General features: G+C 56.0%; 3 protein-coding genes across 6 annotated transcripts in view; 1 reads left to right on the top strand and 2 right to left on the bottom strand.

The window, feature by feature from the left end:
- The window catches only part of MXRA7 (matrix remodeling associated 7), a 1,130,960-nt gene that overhangs the window by 617,975 nt on the left and 495,339 nt on the right, over positions 1–17,646 (bottom strand). The gene's annotated exons all lie outside the window — the stretch shown is intronic.
- The window catches only part of JMJD6 (jumonji domain containing 6, arginine demethylase and lysine hydroxylase), a 1,042,475-nt gene that overhangs the window by 579,215 nt on the left and 445,614 nt on the right, over positions 1–17,646 (bottom strand). The gene's annotated exons all lie outside the window — the stretch shown is intronic.
- The window catches only part of SEPTIN9 (septin 9), a 214,791-nt gene that overhangs the window by 29,862 nt on the left and 167,283 nt on the right, over positions 1–17,646 (top strand). Inside the window, exon 1 of one of the 2 annotated variants that reach the window (XM_050764271.1) lies at positions 8,751–9,625. The exons of the other annotated variant lie outside the window; for it this stretch is intronic. Coding sequence (XP_050620228.1) covers positions 9,604–9,625 — 22 coding nt within the window. The 5' untranslated portion in view covers positions 8,751–9,603. Of the gene's footprint in view, positions 1–8,750; positions 9,626–17,646 lie in introns of those variants that run through there. 2 annotated transcript variants of the gene reach the window in all.

The following is a 17,646-nucleotide window of genomic DNA, read 5'->3' as shown; positions in this document are numbered from 1 at the left end:
GCCGTCATCAGCATCGTGTCCTTGGTGCCTGACTGGAGTAGTGGCTGCCCTGCTTGTGCCCACAACGTGATGGCGTGGAGATTTATCCGTGTAGATCCACTTAGCCTTGGTTCATTTATTTTGGCAGCTAGCGAGTGTTCCTCCGTGTGGGGAGGCGGAGTTTGCCAGTCCCGTGGCCCACTGGTGACATCACCGAAGTCATAATTCTCTGTTATTAGCGCTGCCGGGAACGTGTGTTTCCCCAGGTGGATCGGTTGGGTTGTGGGGACGCGCTCCTCAGCCCTTCTAGATGTTACCACTGCGCCCTTCCGAGTGGCCTTCTGGTAGGCTCTCCCATATTCGCCCATTTTCTGTGCCTCAGTCAGCCTCTCTGGGCAGCCGCCTCCCTGACTGAGCGTCCAGCTGACTTTTGCCCTGGTTCCCACGGTGTATGGAGCATTTCATCTCAGTGGTGCCCGAGCTTCCTTCCCTCTGGCCCTCAGTCCCCGGCTGGGATCCCTGGAGCCAACTCCTCTGCCTGACATCCCATGTCTCTGGGTCCTGCTCTTCCATCTTCCATGCCTCTGGGGTGTGTGGCCTCGTCCCCAGTGCCTCCGTCATCCCTTCTGTCCTGGGTTGAACCGTGTCCCCCACAAACTCATGTCCACCAAAAACCTCAGAATGTGACCTGGGAGTTGGAAATGGGGTCTTTGCAGATGTAAGTAGTTAAGGATCTTGAGATGAGGTCATTCTGGATCAGGATGGACCCCAAATCCAACGACTGATGTCCTTAAGCAGAGAGACCACAGACGCATCGGTAAGAGCCACGTGAAGGCAGCAGTGGATGGTGCAGTGATGCAGCCCCAGGCCAGAAAGCGCCTGGGAAGAGGCAAGGAAGGACCCCTCACCCCGCCTCAGAGCCTTCCTAGGAGTGTGGCCTTGCTGACACCTTGATTTTGGACCTCTGGCCTCCAGCACCGGGAGAGAACCCACTTCCAGTTTTTCAAGCCCCACAGTTGTGGTCCATTATGGCAGCCACAGGACACTGATGCGCTTCCCTACCTGGCCACTGTGGATGGGCCACCCCCGCCCGCAGGAAGTCTCCCTCAAGCACTGTAGGTGTCTCTGCCCTCACAGGGGACGCCTGCACAAGGAGGTGTGAAAAGGGCTCTGCAGGAGCGGGGCCTGGGCTGGTGCTCGCTCCCTCCCTTCATCCTACGCCAGTTCCCACGCCTCTTCCGGAAGGAGTGCCCGGCCCCACCCGGTGAATCAGAGCCCAACTCTCCTGACAATTGGCTGTCACTTATTTAACTGCCACCATCCCCAGGAGACAGAAAATGCCAGAGGGGTGGGGCCTGGGCAGTGCCTCCTCGCTACTTCCCCGGGTACCGTGCCATATTGCCTTGGTGCACAGAGTAGCTGCTCAAAGTGTGTCGGACAAACAGGTCCCCCATGCCCAGCTGTGCAGACAAAAGTGTGCCATGTGGAGGGAGCTGGCTGTGGAAGAGACCACCAGCATCTTGGCTGCCCGAGGACCTTGCCCCTGGGCTCCTGTGGCACCCCTAGCTCGTTACTTCCTTTCTCACGCATAGCTACCCGCTCTTCCTCTATTTCTCTGATGTCAGCCTTGCCACCCACCCACGTTCACAAGCAGGAAATCTCAGAGTTGATCTTGACCTCTGCCTCCCCAGCACCCCCAGGTCAACAGGTTGCCAAGATCTCATCAACTCACCCTCCACATACTGGCCCTTGGACAGGCTGCTCTGGTCATAGTCATGTCTTGGTTGGGCCTCTGTCATCCCTCCTTGGACCAGCGGGTGCCGTCCTCCCCACCCCTGTCCTGCTGTGGCTCCTTCCTATCCACAGCCAACATTTAGAGGACGATTACTGCTTCCCTCCTCTGTGCTGGGGACCCGGTGATAGGATCCCTCCACCCGATCATTTACAATAGACCTGGGCCTGGTCTTCTTACTTACAGAGCCCTTAGTTTCTGCCCCCAAGCCTCGAGTGTGGATTTCTGCTGCCGCCCAGCCTGACCCTGACACTGCTTTCCAGCCTGGAGCCCCCTGCTGCTTCTGCGCTCCTGGCTCTGAGTGCTCGGACCTCTCTGGATGGGTTGCCACTTGTCCTCTGGAAAGCAGGGCTTCCGTGCTCCTGGACCCAGCTGGCTCAGGGTGACTTTGGGCCATCTTGCCATACCCCTTCTATCAGCTTGGCCTTGGTTATTTCTGTGTCCTCCACGGCCTCCGACCAGAGCCGGGGCGGGATGCTCTCCTGGTGTGTGGCAGGCAGTCGGGAAATATTGCTGGACTGACCTTGATAGGAGATGCTTGGGAGAATTGGCCAAAAAACTAGCTTAAAATGCAAATATGGGCCTTCTTTTGCATTGGCTAAAGAGTAGCTTTTCTCTGTTTGCCTCCTGGGTAAGAAATTGATGGCAAATGCAGTGTCTCCAGGGAGGAGAAGAAGGTGACAAAAAGGGTCTGTGTAACAGGGCAAGGCACTAGGCATTTGTGACTATTTAAGTTTAAATTATTTAACATAAATGCGAAACTCTGTGCCTTCCTCGGTAGCCCTTCCACATTGCAAGCGTTCACTGCCACATGTGGCTGCCATATTGACCACAGCAGATACAGAACATTGACATCATTGCGGAAAGTTCTATGGGCGGTTTAGATCATCTTCACGTTGGATCTGCAAATTCATTGTTTATCCAACGAACGGTTGCTGGGCACCTACTGAGCAGGCAGGATGAAAGACACCCGCTCTTGGGGGAATTTTCTGTTGGCTGCAGAGAAGCTTAAACTCAGGGGGCCTGGGGCAAACTCTGCAAGGGCCCTTGGGCTCTGCACCCCTAGACCTCCCTCACTCTGCACAGGCAGTCGGGGGCCCCCTCTAGGAATGGAGCGCCAGCTCCGGCTCCTGTCAGGCTACAGCCCGGACGGATGGCTGAGCACGAGGCTGTGAGAGTGGAACTGGGCCCGGCCGGGCTGCTTCTCCCCGTTGTCTTGGTTTCCTTCCACGCTGACCTGGAAGGACTCCTAAAGCAACAGGCCTGCCCAGGCGGTTTGCACCAGTAAACCCTGCAGCGGCCCCAAGGGCAGAGATAGCTGGATTGTATTTATTTAGGAACAGCCAAAGCTCGAGGCACAATAAAAAGTGGAGAAAGATTCCGGAGAGGAATGCAGCTGGCCTCAGCCCGGGAATCCGTCTTGCTTGGGAGGCTGTAGGCGGGCCAGGCTGGGGCCAGCCTGGAGGGTCTTGGCCGGCTCTGCTGGCAGGTACAGTAGCAGGGCCAGCAGGAGGGAGTCCGGGACAGAGCTCCTTTACTTTTAATTCAGGGAAGCGAACTTCAGTGGTTGTCTGAGGATGAACAGGAAATGAATGGAAAAGTCTTTTTTTTTTTTTTCTTTTTTCTTTTTAGGCAGGGTCTTTCTCTGTCCCCCAGGCCGGAGTGCTGTGGCACAGTCATAGCTCACTGCAGCCTCGACCTGCCGGGCTTAAGGGATCCTCCCACCTTAGCCTCCTAAGTAGCTGGGACTACAGTTGTGAGCCACCATGCCTGCCTAATTCTTAAAAGAAATGTCTTCAGACTAGGCATGGTGACCCATGCCTGTAATCCCAGTACTTTTGGAGCCGAGGTGGGAGGATCACTTGAGCTCAGGTGCTCCAGACCTGGGCAACATGGCGAGACCTTGTCTCGACTAAAAATACAAAAAGTTAGCTGGGCATGGTGGTGCACCCCTGTAGTTCCAGCTACTCTGGAAGCTGAGGCTACAGTGAATTGTGATTACATCGCTGCCTTCCAACCTGGGCAAAGGGAGGAAGAAGGGGCCTTCAAAAAAAAATTTTTTTTTTTTTGAGACAGAGTCTCGCTCTGTTGCCCAGGCTGGAGGGCAGCGGCATGATCTCGGCTCACTGCAGCCTCTGCCTCCTGGGTTCAAGTGATTCTCCTGCCTCAGCCTCCCAAGTAGCTGGGATTACAGGTGTGAGCCACTGTGCCTGGACTCTTTTTTTGTAGAGATGGTATTTCTCTATGTTGCCCAGGCTGGTCTTGAACTCTTGGCCTCAAGTGATCCTCCCACTTTGGCCTCCCAAAGTGCTGGAATTACAGGTGTGAGCCACCACTCCCAGCAGGAAAAGTCACTTTTTAAAGCGAGAGGTTGTGCATCCTCTATAGCTTGGTACTTGGCATGGAGGATTTACTGGAACTTGTGTTAGGTGAGGGGACATGGAAGATGGCAACAAATCCGAGCCCGGAGCATCAGAAAGCATCCTTTCAGCCTGAGATGCCTTGTCTCCACCTCCACGCAGGACCCTTCCCCAGTGTGTGCGCCTGGAGCAAGGTGGGGCCGATCCTACGAAGCCTCTTTCCCGAAGGCCCCTGCTGCCTACATCAGCGTCTCCTGGACCGCCTACTCCTTTCCTGCATGGCTGGACCAGCCCCAGGTCCTCCTGGCCTGGTGTAGGGATCACAGGCCACCCTGGGGAATGCCTGGTATGTGTCCCCTCCCCTCTGGGTACCAGGGGATGAAGCTGTGCTTCGTGGAGGGGAGCTGAGGCACTAGTGCCCGGGATGGTGCGCCTGGGGCAGCTGAACTGGACCCGTCTCCTACTGGGCCTCTATGGAGCCCAGATTGTTGTGAGACGGTGACCCGTACCTTTCACTTTTGTTTCACGTGGGAACAGGGGCTCAGTCTGCACACATATTCGGTTTGGAGCATGAATTTCCATGGAGAAGGAAAATCTCTACTAAGAAGGCTCTGATGTCAGGATTGTCTGTGAGGGCCGGGCCATGTTCTGGGGCAAGACAGGAGTGGAGGAGGCAACCAGGGAAGGCTTCCTAATGGAGGAGGCATTTGATAGCATCTTGAAAAAGAAGCAGTTCCTAGGCCAAGCCAGAGGGTGAAGAGCAACCACCTAACTTCTTTCTACAAGATGCCCCCAGGCTGAGGCAAAGCAGGTTGAGTGTGACACTTCCTTCCTTTCTGTGGGTTCTGGCCTTTCCGGAGCCCAGCCAGTGCCATTGGAGACAAAGTGGCCTTCGCTATTCCTTCCCGCCCTGCCAGGCCCCACTGTGCCCGCTGAGCCCTACTTTGCAATTAAGAGGAGCTGTGAACCAATGATGCTGATGTCACAAAAAAGTGGCCAGGGGTCTACGGGGGGTGAAGGACAGAAATGCCGCCCTGAGAACTGTCTGGAAGGGGCTTTTGGGTAACAGTGCCCACTCCAGGTTGTAGGCAGGCTGGGGTGACTGGGAGCTGGGCTCACAGGCTGGCACAACTAGAGTTTCCCAAAGCCGTGGCCCTGGGGGCCCTTCCTTCCCGGGAGAGCAACCTTTGGTCCAGTTTGGGAAAAGGTGGGTTAAACCAAGCCCAGCTCCCTCACTGCAGGATTACTCAGTGCGTTTAGTATGCAACTGTGCCTCTGAATCCACGACAGGACCAGAAACCACTTCAGCAGGGAGGGACCACGGGGGATCCGCCGCAGGGGCTTGGGTCTGCGCTGGCCTGGTGAGGTGCCCCCTTGGTGCTTACATGGAGGCTGAGACACTGTGGGCAGTGAGAGGTTGGCCCGTCGCCTCCCCGACCCTCGGCTGGCCTTACCCCACCACCTCTGCACTCGCCTCCCAGCTGGCTCATGACTAACTCCTGCCTCTTCAGAGCCAATCGGTGCTGCCAGATTTTCCATTTCAAGTGATCCCCTGCCTGGGCCAAAATGTTTGGATTTTCAGGCACGGAGGGGAGATGGACCTTAAGCCAAACCATGCTGGGTGAAACTGAGGGTCAAGGCTGCGCTCAGCAAGCGCTCCAGCCCTGGCCGTCAAACCCATAGTGTGCACAGCGTGCGGGAGGTGGCCGGGTGAATGCACTCGTCATAGTCCGGCCCCTCACTCGGGGCTGTTCCCAAGTTCCCACTACCAGCCTGGCTGGGTCAGAGCCTGGTGGGGCCTTCCTGGGCTTCCCTGCCCCACAGCGGGAGTTTGTATGGAGAGTCTTGAGTGAGGTTAATGGGTGTTCTTCCTCTTTTTTTTTTTTTTTTTTTTTTTTGAGACAGAGTCTCACTCTTTTCACCCAGCCTGGGTTGCAGTAGCGCGATCATAGCTCACTGCAGCCTCGGACTCCTGGCTTCAAGCAATCCTTCCGCCTCAGCCTCCCAAAGTGCTGAGATTACAGGCACGTGCCACCTTGCCCAACTGGGGTTTCTGCTTTATACTTTTTCTCTTGTTGCTAAACTCAATACAATGAAAGATATTACATTTATAATCAGAAAAACCAACAAGAAATATTATTTCAAAATTGGAAAAGGGATTAAAGAAACAAACCAAGAAACCTCTGCGATTCCTGCCTATCGGAGTCAGTGGTTATTAGTGGTTGGCTTAATGCAATGTTTTAGGAAGAAATAGAATAACAGAAAGCAGCTCCAGTGAGCTGAGCCCTGGCTCTGTCTGTGCTGCTACATCAGTTTCCCACAGCTGCTGTAACGAGTGGCCACAAGCTGGCTGGGTTGCAACAGCCATCCTCTCACAGCTCTGCAGGCCACACGTCCGAGATCAGGGTCACCAGGCTGAAATCAGGGTGTCCACTGGGCATAGCCCTCTGGAGGTTCTAGGGCAGGGGTTCCTGTGTGTGTCCTATTAGGAACTGGCCTGCACAGCAGGAGGCGAGTGCCTGGCAAGCGAACGAAGCTTCATCCTTATTTACAGTCACTCCCCATTGCTTGCATTACTGCCCAAGCTCTGCCTCCTGTCTGATCAGCCATGGTGTTAGATTCTTATAGGAGCGTGAACCGTATTGTGAACTGTGCATGTGAGGGATCTAGGTTGTGGGCTTCTTACGAGAATCTAATGCCTGATGATCTGTCACCGTCTCCCATCACTACCAGATGGGACCGTCTAGTTGCAGGAAAACAAGCTCAGGCTCCCTCTGATTCTATATTATGGTGAATTGTATAATTATTTCAGTGTAATAATAATAGAAATAAACTGCACAATAAGTACAGTGTGCTTGTGGCCGGGTGTGGTGGCTCACACCTGTAATCCCAGGTTTTTGAAACTCTGTCTCAAAAAATAAAAAAATAAAGGCCAGGTGTGGTGGCTTACGCCTGTAATCCCAACACTTTGGGAGGCCAAGGCTGGCGGATCATGAGGTCAGGAGTTCAAGACCAGCCTGGCCAACATGGTGAAACCCCGTCTCTACTAAAAATACAAAAATTAGCCAGGTAGGGTGGCAGGCGCCTGTAATCCTAGCTTCTTGGGAGGCTGAGGCAGAAGAATCGCTTGAACCCAGGAGGCGGAGGTTGCAGTGAACTGAGCACGCCACTGTACTCCAGCCTGGGCAACAGAGTGAGACTCTGTCTCAATAAAATAAAAGAATGAATATAATGTACTTGAAACATCTCGAAACCATCTCCCCACTCCCTGGTCTGTGGAAAAATTGTCTTCCATGAAACTGATCCCTGGTGCCAAAAAGGTTGGGGGCCGCTGCCTTCATCACCTGCCCCTTCGAGCCTCTGGTGGCTGTGGGCGTCCCTTGGCTTGTGGTTGCATGGCCCTTACCTTCAACACCAGCATCTTCATATCTCTCCGGGCCCCATCTCCACTTGACCATCCTTGTCTGTGTCGAATCTCCCGCTGCCCCCGTCTTGTGTGAGCACCGAGACTGCCTTTAGGGACCACCTGGACCATCCACGTGTTCTCGCCACAGCAAGATCCGCAACTGAATCACAGATGCAAAGACCCTTGTTCCAAACAAGGTCCCATTTGCAGGTCTAGGGATTAGGACGTGCTATCCCTGGGGCCATTATTCAGCCTTCTCTAGTGCCCATGATCCCTCCCTCCCTCCCTCCCCAGCCTCCCACCTCGGCTGAGATGCTGTCCCCATCTCCCTCACTGCCTGGCTGCCTGTGGGGCTGTCCTCCAGGCTCTTTAGGAGGAGGTGGTTGCTTGATGTCTCCCAGAAGGCTGGGAATGGTCCTCCCCACCCCCTAAGAAGACGTCCTTTCTGCCAAAGGAGACTGCATTTCGGGTCCTATCCCAGGCAGAGAGTGGACGGGACTGTGGTCTGAAGTGGCATTTCAGGGCCTTTGGCCCTGTCATCTAGCTGAGGGCTGTGCATGGGCCTCACCTGGTCACAGGTAACTCACCTGGCTCTGTGGGGCAGGGATTGTAAACTCAGAGGCCTGCGGGGTGTGTTGAGGTGGAGGGGTGCAAATACTGGAAATTTGCGTGGGGGCCTTGGGGAGCAGCGCAACTGGAAACTGTTTTGTCTAAAGGGCAGAGCAGTCTTACACCAGCCCTGTGTGGCCAGGCAGGAAGGCTTCTGTGGCGTGGCCATGCGTCCTGCCTTTCTCAACAGAAGCTGACAATCTGGAGTTTTCAGAGAGATTGCCTGAGTTCTCAGCCTTGGCACGAACACACATTCTCTTTAAACAGGCTTGGGCCAACAGAACCGGCCTCTGTGTCTCAGGTTTGAATGAACCCTTGAGGTGAAGCTTAAAGACAGAGAGGATGTGCCCTTCCCCACCCAGGAACCCACACTGTAGGCCCCCACCTGGTCTGCTGAGCCCTTGGCCTCAGCATGGACACTGACCATGTGCTGGTGGGGACCCCCCAGGTAAGCAGCCTCTGAGGACCCCGGATGAACAGTGGGGAACAGCACTGATCCCCCAGTGGGGCCCCGAGTTCCCGGAGAGGAAGACTCGCTCCCTCCCAGGGGACGGCTGGAGACTTACTGACTCATGCGTGTGTGGTAGGAATCATCCAGGAAGTCCCCATCCCGTTCACCCTCTGCTTGGGCGGGGACGGCAACTGCCTCTGTCACCACAGGCTAACGGGACAGAGCGGGGTGACTTCTCAGGGTTCCTCCTGGGCAGGTGCTCCAGAACGTTTTCTCAGCACGCTGGCCTGAGGCACGGCCGTTCCTCCCGCCCAGCCACGTTGGGGTGCGGGGTGAAGAAAGCCTGGGCTAGCCCAGGACAGAGGAAGGCACGCAGGAACTGGGCTTTTTAAACACTTAAACCCAAGGAAATCGTAGCATCGCGGGACGGGGAAAATGAAAGACTTTGGAAGTCGTCAGGAATTTGACTCTGTGAGTTGGTTTCCAAGAGTCTAAGTTAAGCATCTCCAAGTGGATATTAAAAAGGAGCAGCAAGCCTCAGGGCGGCGGGGGCTGGAGGAGGTGGAGAGAGGAGGCTGCCGGAAGCCGCACTCGGGACCTCTGCAGCCACCGACCAGACCGGGCGGCCAGGACTCTGGGACTCTCACAGGCAGACCCTGGGGGCTGCCCGACTCCTCGGGGCCCACCTTAGGCCCTCTCTCCTGCCTCCTCTTTTTGGATTTCTCTCCTTTGCTCCGTTTTTCCTCCCATTTTGAAGAGACAATGCTACTTCAGTTTGGAGCACAAACATATGATGAGCACATGGAAATGTGGTAATTCGGATGCATTCGTGATTGCAACAGATTGAAGAAATTAGACCAGACAAAGAGTGTTTTTAGAGGAGGAGGAGGAGGAGGAGGAGGAGGAGGAGGAGGCTGAGAGAGGGAGGGCGACGGGGGTGAGAAAGGGGAGGCCGCCTCTGAGCGGGACGCCGGGACTCCCGCCGCTGCTAAATATATCCGTAGGAATGGAGAGGGACCGGATCTCAGGTAGGCAGATAGCCCCGTCCCCATCGGCCGCCCCCCCACTGCCCTGGACTCGGGGCTTTATTTATGCTTGGGGGGAATAAGCATGCAAGGGGCGCTTTTGCTCATTTTTCACAGAAATATTTCTTTTCTTTTTGACGGTTCCAAGCTCGTGGGATGAACGCCGTCTCAGAAGCTGAGCTCTCCTGAGTCTGGCTTGTATTTAAACTCCGCTCTCCTCTCTCCTGGCTACTTCTCTTTCATTTTCCAGTGTGCCACTCTTGCATGTCACGGCCACTCTCAACGCTCAGGCTGTTGGTACTGAAACCTGGGGAGGGCATGGGGGACCTGCCCCCCTGGCTCGGGTCTGGGGCGGCGGCGCTTGGACCTGGCCAGTGGTTTGTTTGTCCACTGTGTGGTTTGTTTTTTGCCTCCAGCCAAAGTCTGTCTTCAAGGCTGCCTCGGTCTCCTACCTAAAATAGCATTTCTGTGCCTTCCCGGCAGTTGATTATAGAGGGGGAAGCTCCCGGCGCTCAGAGGAGCCCGGCGTGTGTGTGTGTGTGTGCATGTGTGCACGTGTGTGTGCATGTGTGTGTGTGTGTCCATGCACGCTGGCAGCCCCCTTGCAGCGGGCACAGACCCATCGGGGTGTGAACCGGCAAATGAAGAGAAAGGGGCTTCCCGTGTCTTTAGTTCACCCCAGCTTTCCAGGCCCTCCCTCCCAGGCCCAGCCTCCTTGGTGTCTTCACTCACGTGCGGTGCTGTGGCTGCCATCGCACGTGGCCAGCGCCGTCATTGGTAATTAGCAGTGATGACGGTTTCTGCTGCCCATGCCACCCTCTGAGCCCAGGGCTGGGAGATATGGGGTGGTTGAACCACACTCCAGGCTTTGGGTATTCTGAAGTGACCTATGGGCCATGGAGCAGGGGTCGCTAAGAGTGTCAACCCCTAAGTGCCTTGGGCCCTGGTCTGTTGGTTGCCCCTATGTGTGTGTTGGGGGGTCCCTGAGAGGCCTGAAAGAGGGAGGCCCATCTCAGTGACTCCTCTATAGGACGCGCAGTCCCCTCCACCGCTGCTCCCAGGGCCACATCTTGATGTGATGTTGGGACTGGTGGAGCGGGTGTGTGTTGTGCCACTGAGCACACCCAGTCGGGCACGGCAGGCGGACCTCAGGAGGGGGCCAGGGGAGACGGGCAGAAGGCTGGGGCCGCATGTTATCTGTTTGAGCTCGGGGTGTTCAGGCCCGCTGGGACGGGTGGTTGTGGAGCCCAGTGTCCTGCTCTCGGCCCAGCAGGAGCCGCAGGGCAGGGAGCACTGAGAGGGGCCTTCATCGGGCCTGCACAGTGGAGTCGTCCTCGGAGTGACCACCCCACCAGACCACAGTGGGTCCCCTGCCTCCTTGGCCACCAGCCCTGGGAGGACGTCACTTCACCCGCCTGGCTGGCAGGGGCCTCGGGGAGCCTCGGGTTCGGCCTTCATTTTATAGATGATCCAGCCAAGGCCCAGATGGGTGACCAGCAGGGGATCTGAGAGCTGGGCAGAGAGGCATGGGTTTAGGGGGTGGTGCTCCCTGGGGAGCTGGAAGTGGTGGCACCCTCCCAGGCTCACCAAACACAAGCTTTTCATCAACTGAACAAAACACTCTTTGAAAGCAGTCAGCGCTGTGCCCCAGAGACCATTCTGATCCCTGCTGCCCTTGGCCAAGGACAGCACAGTCAGGGATGAAGCGGGGACCTCCCCTTGGGCTGTGCCTTGATGAAAGATGCTTTCTACAAAATCCCATTCAGATGTGTTTTCATGTAAGAAAACGTACATTTTAAAAACTCAGTTGTAAACTGGCCGCCTTCCGAATGAACACGAGAATCCCCGAGCTGTTTCCCTAACGAGGTTTTCGTCCTGGGCAAACTTTAGCACTGGTCTTTAATTGTCACTGAACTCCTGAACAGTCCCTGGGGAAGTGAGTTCCTTCCTGTCCCTGCTGGGTGGCCTTGAGCAAGCCACTTGGCAGCTCTGGGCCGCAGTTCCGTAATCTGCAATGTGAGGGATGGGAGCAGCCGGGCCCCCAGGCAGCGCCCCCTCCTCCTCACGGGTTTCTGCGTGTGTTCTGAGTTTTGTGGGCACTTCTTCCCTCGCTGAGGGGCTCTTCCTTTTCGCAGGGTGTGGCTCATGCCACTTTGTCAGGCTGCAAGCCACTGTGAGAGCTGCTCCGATTCCCACGCGTGTTCTGGCCTGAGGAGGAGCGTGGGGAGGATGCTGTGCCTATGTGACAGAGGCCTGCCCGGCAGACGCCAGCCCGCTGGCTTCCAGACGTGGCTGTGGGTGCCTCATGCCCCACTGGGCTGGTGTGTGAGGCGTGTCCAGCTCAGGCTGCCCTATAGCTGCCCAGAAAGGGTTTGTGGGAGGGGGTAGTCCTACCCTGGTGAGTCCATGGTGGTCTGCCGGCCCCAGGGAAGGCCTAGGAGCCCCAAGACCTGCCCTCTTGTCCCTCCGTTGTCCCTCTGTCGGCAGTGCCTGGCTCCGGTCTGGTTTGTCACGGGGGCCTGGGTACTCTCCCGCCCTCCCTGGGGCCTGCGGCCTTCCCCTGGGAAGGCGCTGGAGGGTTCGTCAGCCGGGCCAGCGTGAGTCACGCAGCGGTGACTGGCCGCTGAGGCATGGAAGGCCACTCCTTCCAGCCAAGGGTTGGATCTTTTTTTTGTTCTGGACCGGCTTTGTGGCTTTTACAAATTGAGCAGTTTTATCTTGTTCCAAGAGCTTGTATTTCAGCAGGGAGAGAGTCTCCAAGAAGGGAACTTTCCACTGGGGAGCTCCGTTGGGCTGGGAGGTTAGGAACAGGCCACGAGGGAGAGCTGCAGGAAGAGGGCTTGGACGTCTGTGCATGGTCATGAATGCAGGCCCAGGGTCCTGGAGGGGCTCAGCCACGCTGTTGCTGGACGTCTGTCCCCACCAGGGTCCACCCGATGCAGTATGGCACAGGGTAAAGCCCAGCTCCTCTTAGGGGTTTCCTGGGTCACCAGTGGGCAGGGAGCCAAGGCCCCCTGGAGGGCGGTACCTCAGCCCTCACCCCTCCCTCCTGTCCCTCGCTCTGCTGTCCCTGATGGCCTCTGCCGTCCCCTGGGAGTTCCTACCCCTGGACACGGGGTGCTATCCGGTCTCAAACTCTCCAGTTCTGCTTTTTCATCTCCGATGTGAGAGGCCTGGCCTGAGGCACTCTGCACCCACTTCCTGCCCGGCCCTGTGGGAACTCTGGTCCCTGTAGTGGTTTCCTGGGGCTGCCATCACCAAGTGCCACAAACTGGGTGTCTCAAAACACCAGACATTTCTTGTCTCGCCATTCTGGAGGCCAGAAGTCCGAAATCACGGCATCAGCAGGCCTGGTTCCTTCCGGAGGCTCCGAGGGGGAGCCTGCTTCTCGCCTCCGGCAGCTTCTGGCGGCTCCCGCAACCCTTGGCGTTCCTTGGCTCGTGGCCATAGCACTCGATCTCTGCCTCTGTTGTCATGGGGCCTCCTTCTGTGCCCCAAATCTCCCTCTGTCTGTCTCTTATAAGGACAGTCTTTCTCGGCTTTAGGGCCCACTGGGTAATCCAAGATGGTCGCATCTCAAGATCCTTAATTTCATAATGTCTGCAAAGACCCTTTTTCCAAATAGGCTGTGTTCATAGGCTCTGGGTGGATGTAAATTTTAGGGGCCACCTTTCACCCCCCTGTTGTCCCCCTGTGTCTGGATGCACAGAATGGTTCCATGTCCCAGACCCCTCGCTGGCCCCCTCTGGCCCTTTGGGGTGGCCGGCGGCCTTTTCCACTCGTTCCTGTGCTCCTGGTGAGGTGTCGGGGTCCGGCAGCCTCTGTGGGAATTCTGGGGGCAGCACGGAGCCGGCCCCTCCCCACCAGGCGTCTTCCTACCTGCCTGGAGCTCATGGTTGTGAGCTGGGGGTCTCTCCTTGTGATTTTGATTTGCATTTCCCCAATGCTTAGTGATGTTAAGCATCTCTTCGCGTTTATTGCTCATTTGCACATCTTCTTGCAGAAATGTCTGTTCAAGTCCTTTCCCTGTGTTTGATTTGGATGATTGTTTTTGTTGTTGTTGAGTGTTAGGAGATCTGTAGATTAATATCCAGATACTCATCCTGTATCTGAACTACGATTTGCTGCCATTCCATCGCTTGCCTTCCCACCACGTTGTTAGTGCCCTTTGATATGCAGTTTTTTGTTTTTTGTTTTTGAGATAGAGTCTCACTCTGTTCTCCAGGCTGGAGTGTAGTGGTGTGATCTCGGCTCACTGCAACCTCCGCCTCCTTGGTTCCAGAGATTCTCCTGCCTCAGCCTCCTGAGTAGTTGGGATTACAGGTGCCCACCACCAAGCCCAGCTAATTTTTGTATTTTTAGTAGAGACAGGGTTTCACCATGTTGGCCAAGTTGGTCTCGAACTCCTGACCTCAAGTGATCCGCCCGTCTTGGCCTCCCAAAGTGCTGGAATTACAGGCGTGAGTCACCACGCCCAGCCTGATATACAAATGTTTTAAACTTTGATAATGTTCCACTTTATCTATTTGTTCTTCTGTTGCCTGTGCTTTTGGTGCCATAACCAAGAAATCATTGCCAAATGCAACGTCATGAAGCTTTTCCCCTGTGTTTTCTTCTAAGAGTTTTGTGGTTTTAGCTCTTGAGTTCAGGTCTTTGATGCAGGTTGAGTTGATTTTTGCATGCGGTGTAAGGGCTGGTGCAGCCTCATGCTCTGGGCTCTTGATTTGCTTCTCTTCTTTTCTCACGCCCAGCTGGTTCTGCTGGGTGGCGGGGAGGAGTGGGGAAGTCCCGGGCTGGGCCTGCCCTATCATCCCCTCTCAGGCCAGCCAGGGAGTCTCAGCTCCTGCCCAGGACCTGGCTGGACATGCGCCCTACCGGAAAAGCCTGGGCCGCCTTTCTAGGCTGATGGCAAGGCCAGCCCAGGGCGTCCTGAGGCCTGCCCTGCAGACATGCCCCTCATCCTCGGTGGTGTGGCTGCCTGGCCTGCGTGTGAGACCAGCTGTCTGCTTCAGGGCGTGGAGGCTGAGTGTTTCCAGCCTGTCCCCTTGCTCGGCTCTCCCTCTGGGGATGCCCCTGCAGCTCATTCTCTGCCTCCGCTTCTGCCATCTGTGCCTTTGTCTGCTTCCTGTTTGAGGTGGTCATCCCTGCTGCCGCCCCTCATGATCTGGACAGGAGTCTCCGTCCTGAAGCCACCACCCGAACCCCTGTGCCTCAGACCCCTCCTACCCACCACATGGGTTCCACTGTGACCAACTCAGCAGCTGATGAAGCTTCCCTTGGGGCTCTCCTAGCAACGGGGAGCTGGCCTGAGGCCTGGCCTCAGTCCCTAAGTGGAAGTGGGGTGTGAGGGTGTCAGCCTTTTTCTGCTGCCTGGTGCTCTAGGGGTTGGCTTGTCACTCCTGGAAGCACTTGCCATCCTTACACAGCACCCCACACCCTCCTCCCTGCCTCCTACCCCTTCTTCCAAGGGGTCATCTCTGCTTCCCTCCCCACCCAACCTCACCCACGTGGTCCGCCCAGCAGCCTTTGAACCCCAACATGACACAACAAACCTCCCTTGCTGGTCACTCATTCATTCATTCAGCATTGGGTGCGCCCTGTGGACTTGGTGCTGGGGTCTGATGGAGGGCAAACCAGACACAGTCCTTGCCCTCATGGGACTGCACCAGTGCAAGACCACATCAGTACATGTGAAACATGGGAAGTGACAGGAGTGACAAAGGGGACCAGTGGCAGGACAGGACCTGGGGTTTGTAGGACCAGGTCAGGAGGACTGCCCTGGGGGGAGACCTTCAGGCTGAGCACAGAAGGGTAAGGAGTAAACCAGGCTCAAACCCGGCAGGCAAGCGGGGATCACTGCAGGCAACAAGCAATGTGTTCAAAGGCCCTGGGGCATGGGGGGCTGAGGCCCGCAGCAGGGCAGGAAGGGAGGCTGTGGTTGAAAGAGAATGACTGTCATGTTGTGAAATATACATTTGGTTTTCATCTCCATTTCCTGGCATACAACTCCTAAAATCTTTGGAATCTCCAAAGTGGTGTCTTTTTGAATGCCCATGATTGACAGACCAGCTGGCAGCCCCTAACCAGCTTCAGGATGGGGGCGGGTCCCAGGGAAGACTGGGTAGAATTACAAGGTTGAGACTTTCAGCCCCACCCTCCAACCTCCAGGTAGGCGAGAGGGGCTGAAGGTTAAGCTGATCATCAGTGGCCAGTGATTGAATCAATCATGCCTTCGTGATGAAGCCTCCGTAAACACTCAGAAGGAGGGGGTTCGGGGAGCTTCTGGAGCATGTGGAGGCTCCTGGAGGGTGGAGCGCCTGGGGAGGGCATGGAAGCTCTGCGTCCCTCCCCCATACCTTTCCCTACACCTCTCTTCATCTGTATCCTTTGTAATATCCTTTATAATAAACCAGTAAATTCCATAAGCCCCAGGAACATGTGTAAAAGAAAAAAAAGAATAATCCATAGCTGTTCTAGCAAGTTAATCCTACCAGCACCGGCCTTCCTCTGCCAACCTTATCTCTGGCAATGCCCCCTCTCCTGGGCCACTGGGACCCCCCCGCCCCACCACCCCTCCTGTGGTGGTCTTGCTGGCTGCTGTCCTCAGGTTAGTTTATTTTTACCCGGCCTGCTTCCACCAGGGGCTGAGGCCTCCCTGCTCACTCCAGCTTCCTGGCCCATCTCTTGCTCTGGGCTCCCCGTCCACACCAAGTGGCCAGAGCTTCTGAAGCCATTTGCCGTGTGCCCCTGCCTGGCCCCACGCATCCCACGTGGTGCTCCCCAGGGTCTCCCACTGGCAAGGGCATTGGCATGGGTTCTGGGGCTGCCTTGGTTCAAGCCCACCCTGACTGGGGGCCTGAGGGTCCCTGAGGGGATCCCGAAGGCCAGGGCAGGCAAGGCTGGCATGATCTGGGCGGTGGGGGCTGGGCATGGGAGGGGGTCGTGGGTGGGGAGATGCCTCTTAACCAGCGGCCCACGTTTGGAGACTGATTTGGGCTCCAGGCTACGCCTTGAAATTGGGACAGAGAGTGGCACAGATCTCAGCCCGGGAGCCTCCCTCTGCCTGTGGACGCCCTCATACCTCCATCCACGGAGCCACCCTCCTCTTTTTTTTTTTTTCTAAATGGGGAAACTCAGACTTGAGCACTGAATAAACAACACTCCCTCGAAATCAGCGAAGAGGCACTGGCTCTGAAACTTTGCCATGAAAACTTGAACATGCTCTTTGGACCGATTTGCTGGAACAGATGGGTGTGATGGGGCTGCGGGACTTTGGGTGGCAGGAGGTGTCCCCATGCCCAGGGCGTCCCTGTGCCCAGGGTTTCCCTGTGCCCTGGGTGTCACCATGCCCAGGGTGTCCCCATGCCCAGGCACCGCCTCTCCCCACTTTCCTAATCTCCCTCCACCAACAGGTGTCAGCTGTGAAATGCCTGCTGTGTGTGTCCTTTGGTTGAGTTCATCTTGTGCTCTTAAGTTCCTGTTAGACACAGGCAGGCTGCTTTAGTTCTTCTGGTGAATATTTGTTGTTGTTGTTGTTGTTGTTTGATACGGTTTCTTACTCTGTCGCCCAGGCCGGAGTGCAGTGGCGAGATCTCGGCTCACTGCAACCTCCGCCTCCCACGTTCAAGCGATTCTCCTGCCTCAGCCTCTCAAATAGCTGGGATGACAGGCGCCCGCCACCACGCCTGGTTAATTTTTGTATTTTTAGTAGAGATGGGGTTTCACCATGTTGGTCAGGCTGGTCCCGATCTCCTGACCTCAAGTGATCCACCCAGCTCAGCCTCCCAAAGTGCTGGGATTACAGGCGTGAGCCACCCCACCTGGCCTATCTGGTGAATGTTTATTGGGGCCTACTATGTGCAGGCCCTCTCTTAGGTGCTTGGCCTGTAATGAGGAGCAATAAAGACGCAGTCGCTGATCACTTGTTACTTACGGTCGGAACTGAGAGTCAGGCAGCCCACAAATGAGCAAATCCATAGATGGTTTTAGACGAGGGCTGTGAAGATGCTGAGAACAGGTTGCTA

Source organism: Macaca thibetana, chromosome 16, assembly GCF_024542745.1.
Source record: "Macaca thibetana thibetana isolate TM-01 chromosome 16, ASM2454274v1, whole genome shotgun sequence".
NCBI classification, from domain to species: domain Eukaryota; kingdom Metazoa; phylum Chordata; class Mammalia; order Primates; family Cercopithecidae; genus Macaca; species Macaca thibetana.
Note: the sequence above shows the minus strand (reverse complement) of the source record. Positions and strands in the feature narration are given on the sequence as shown.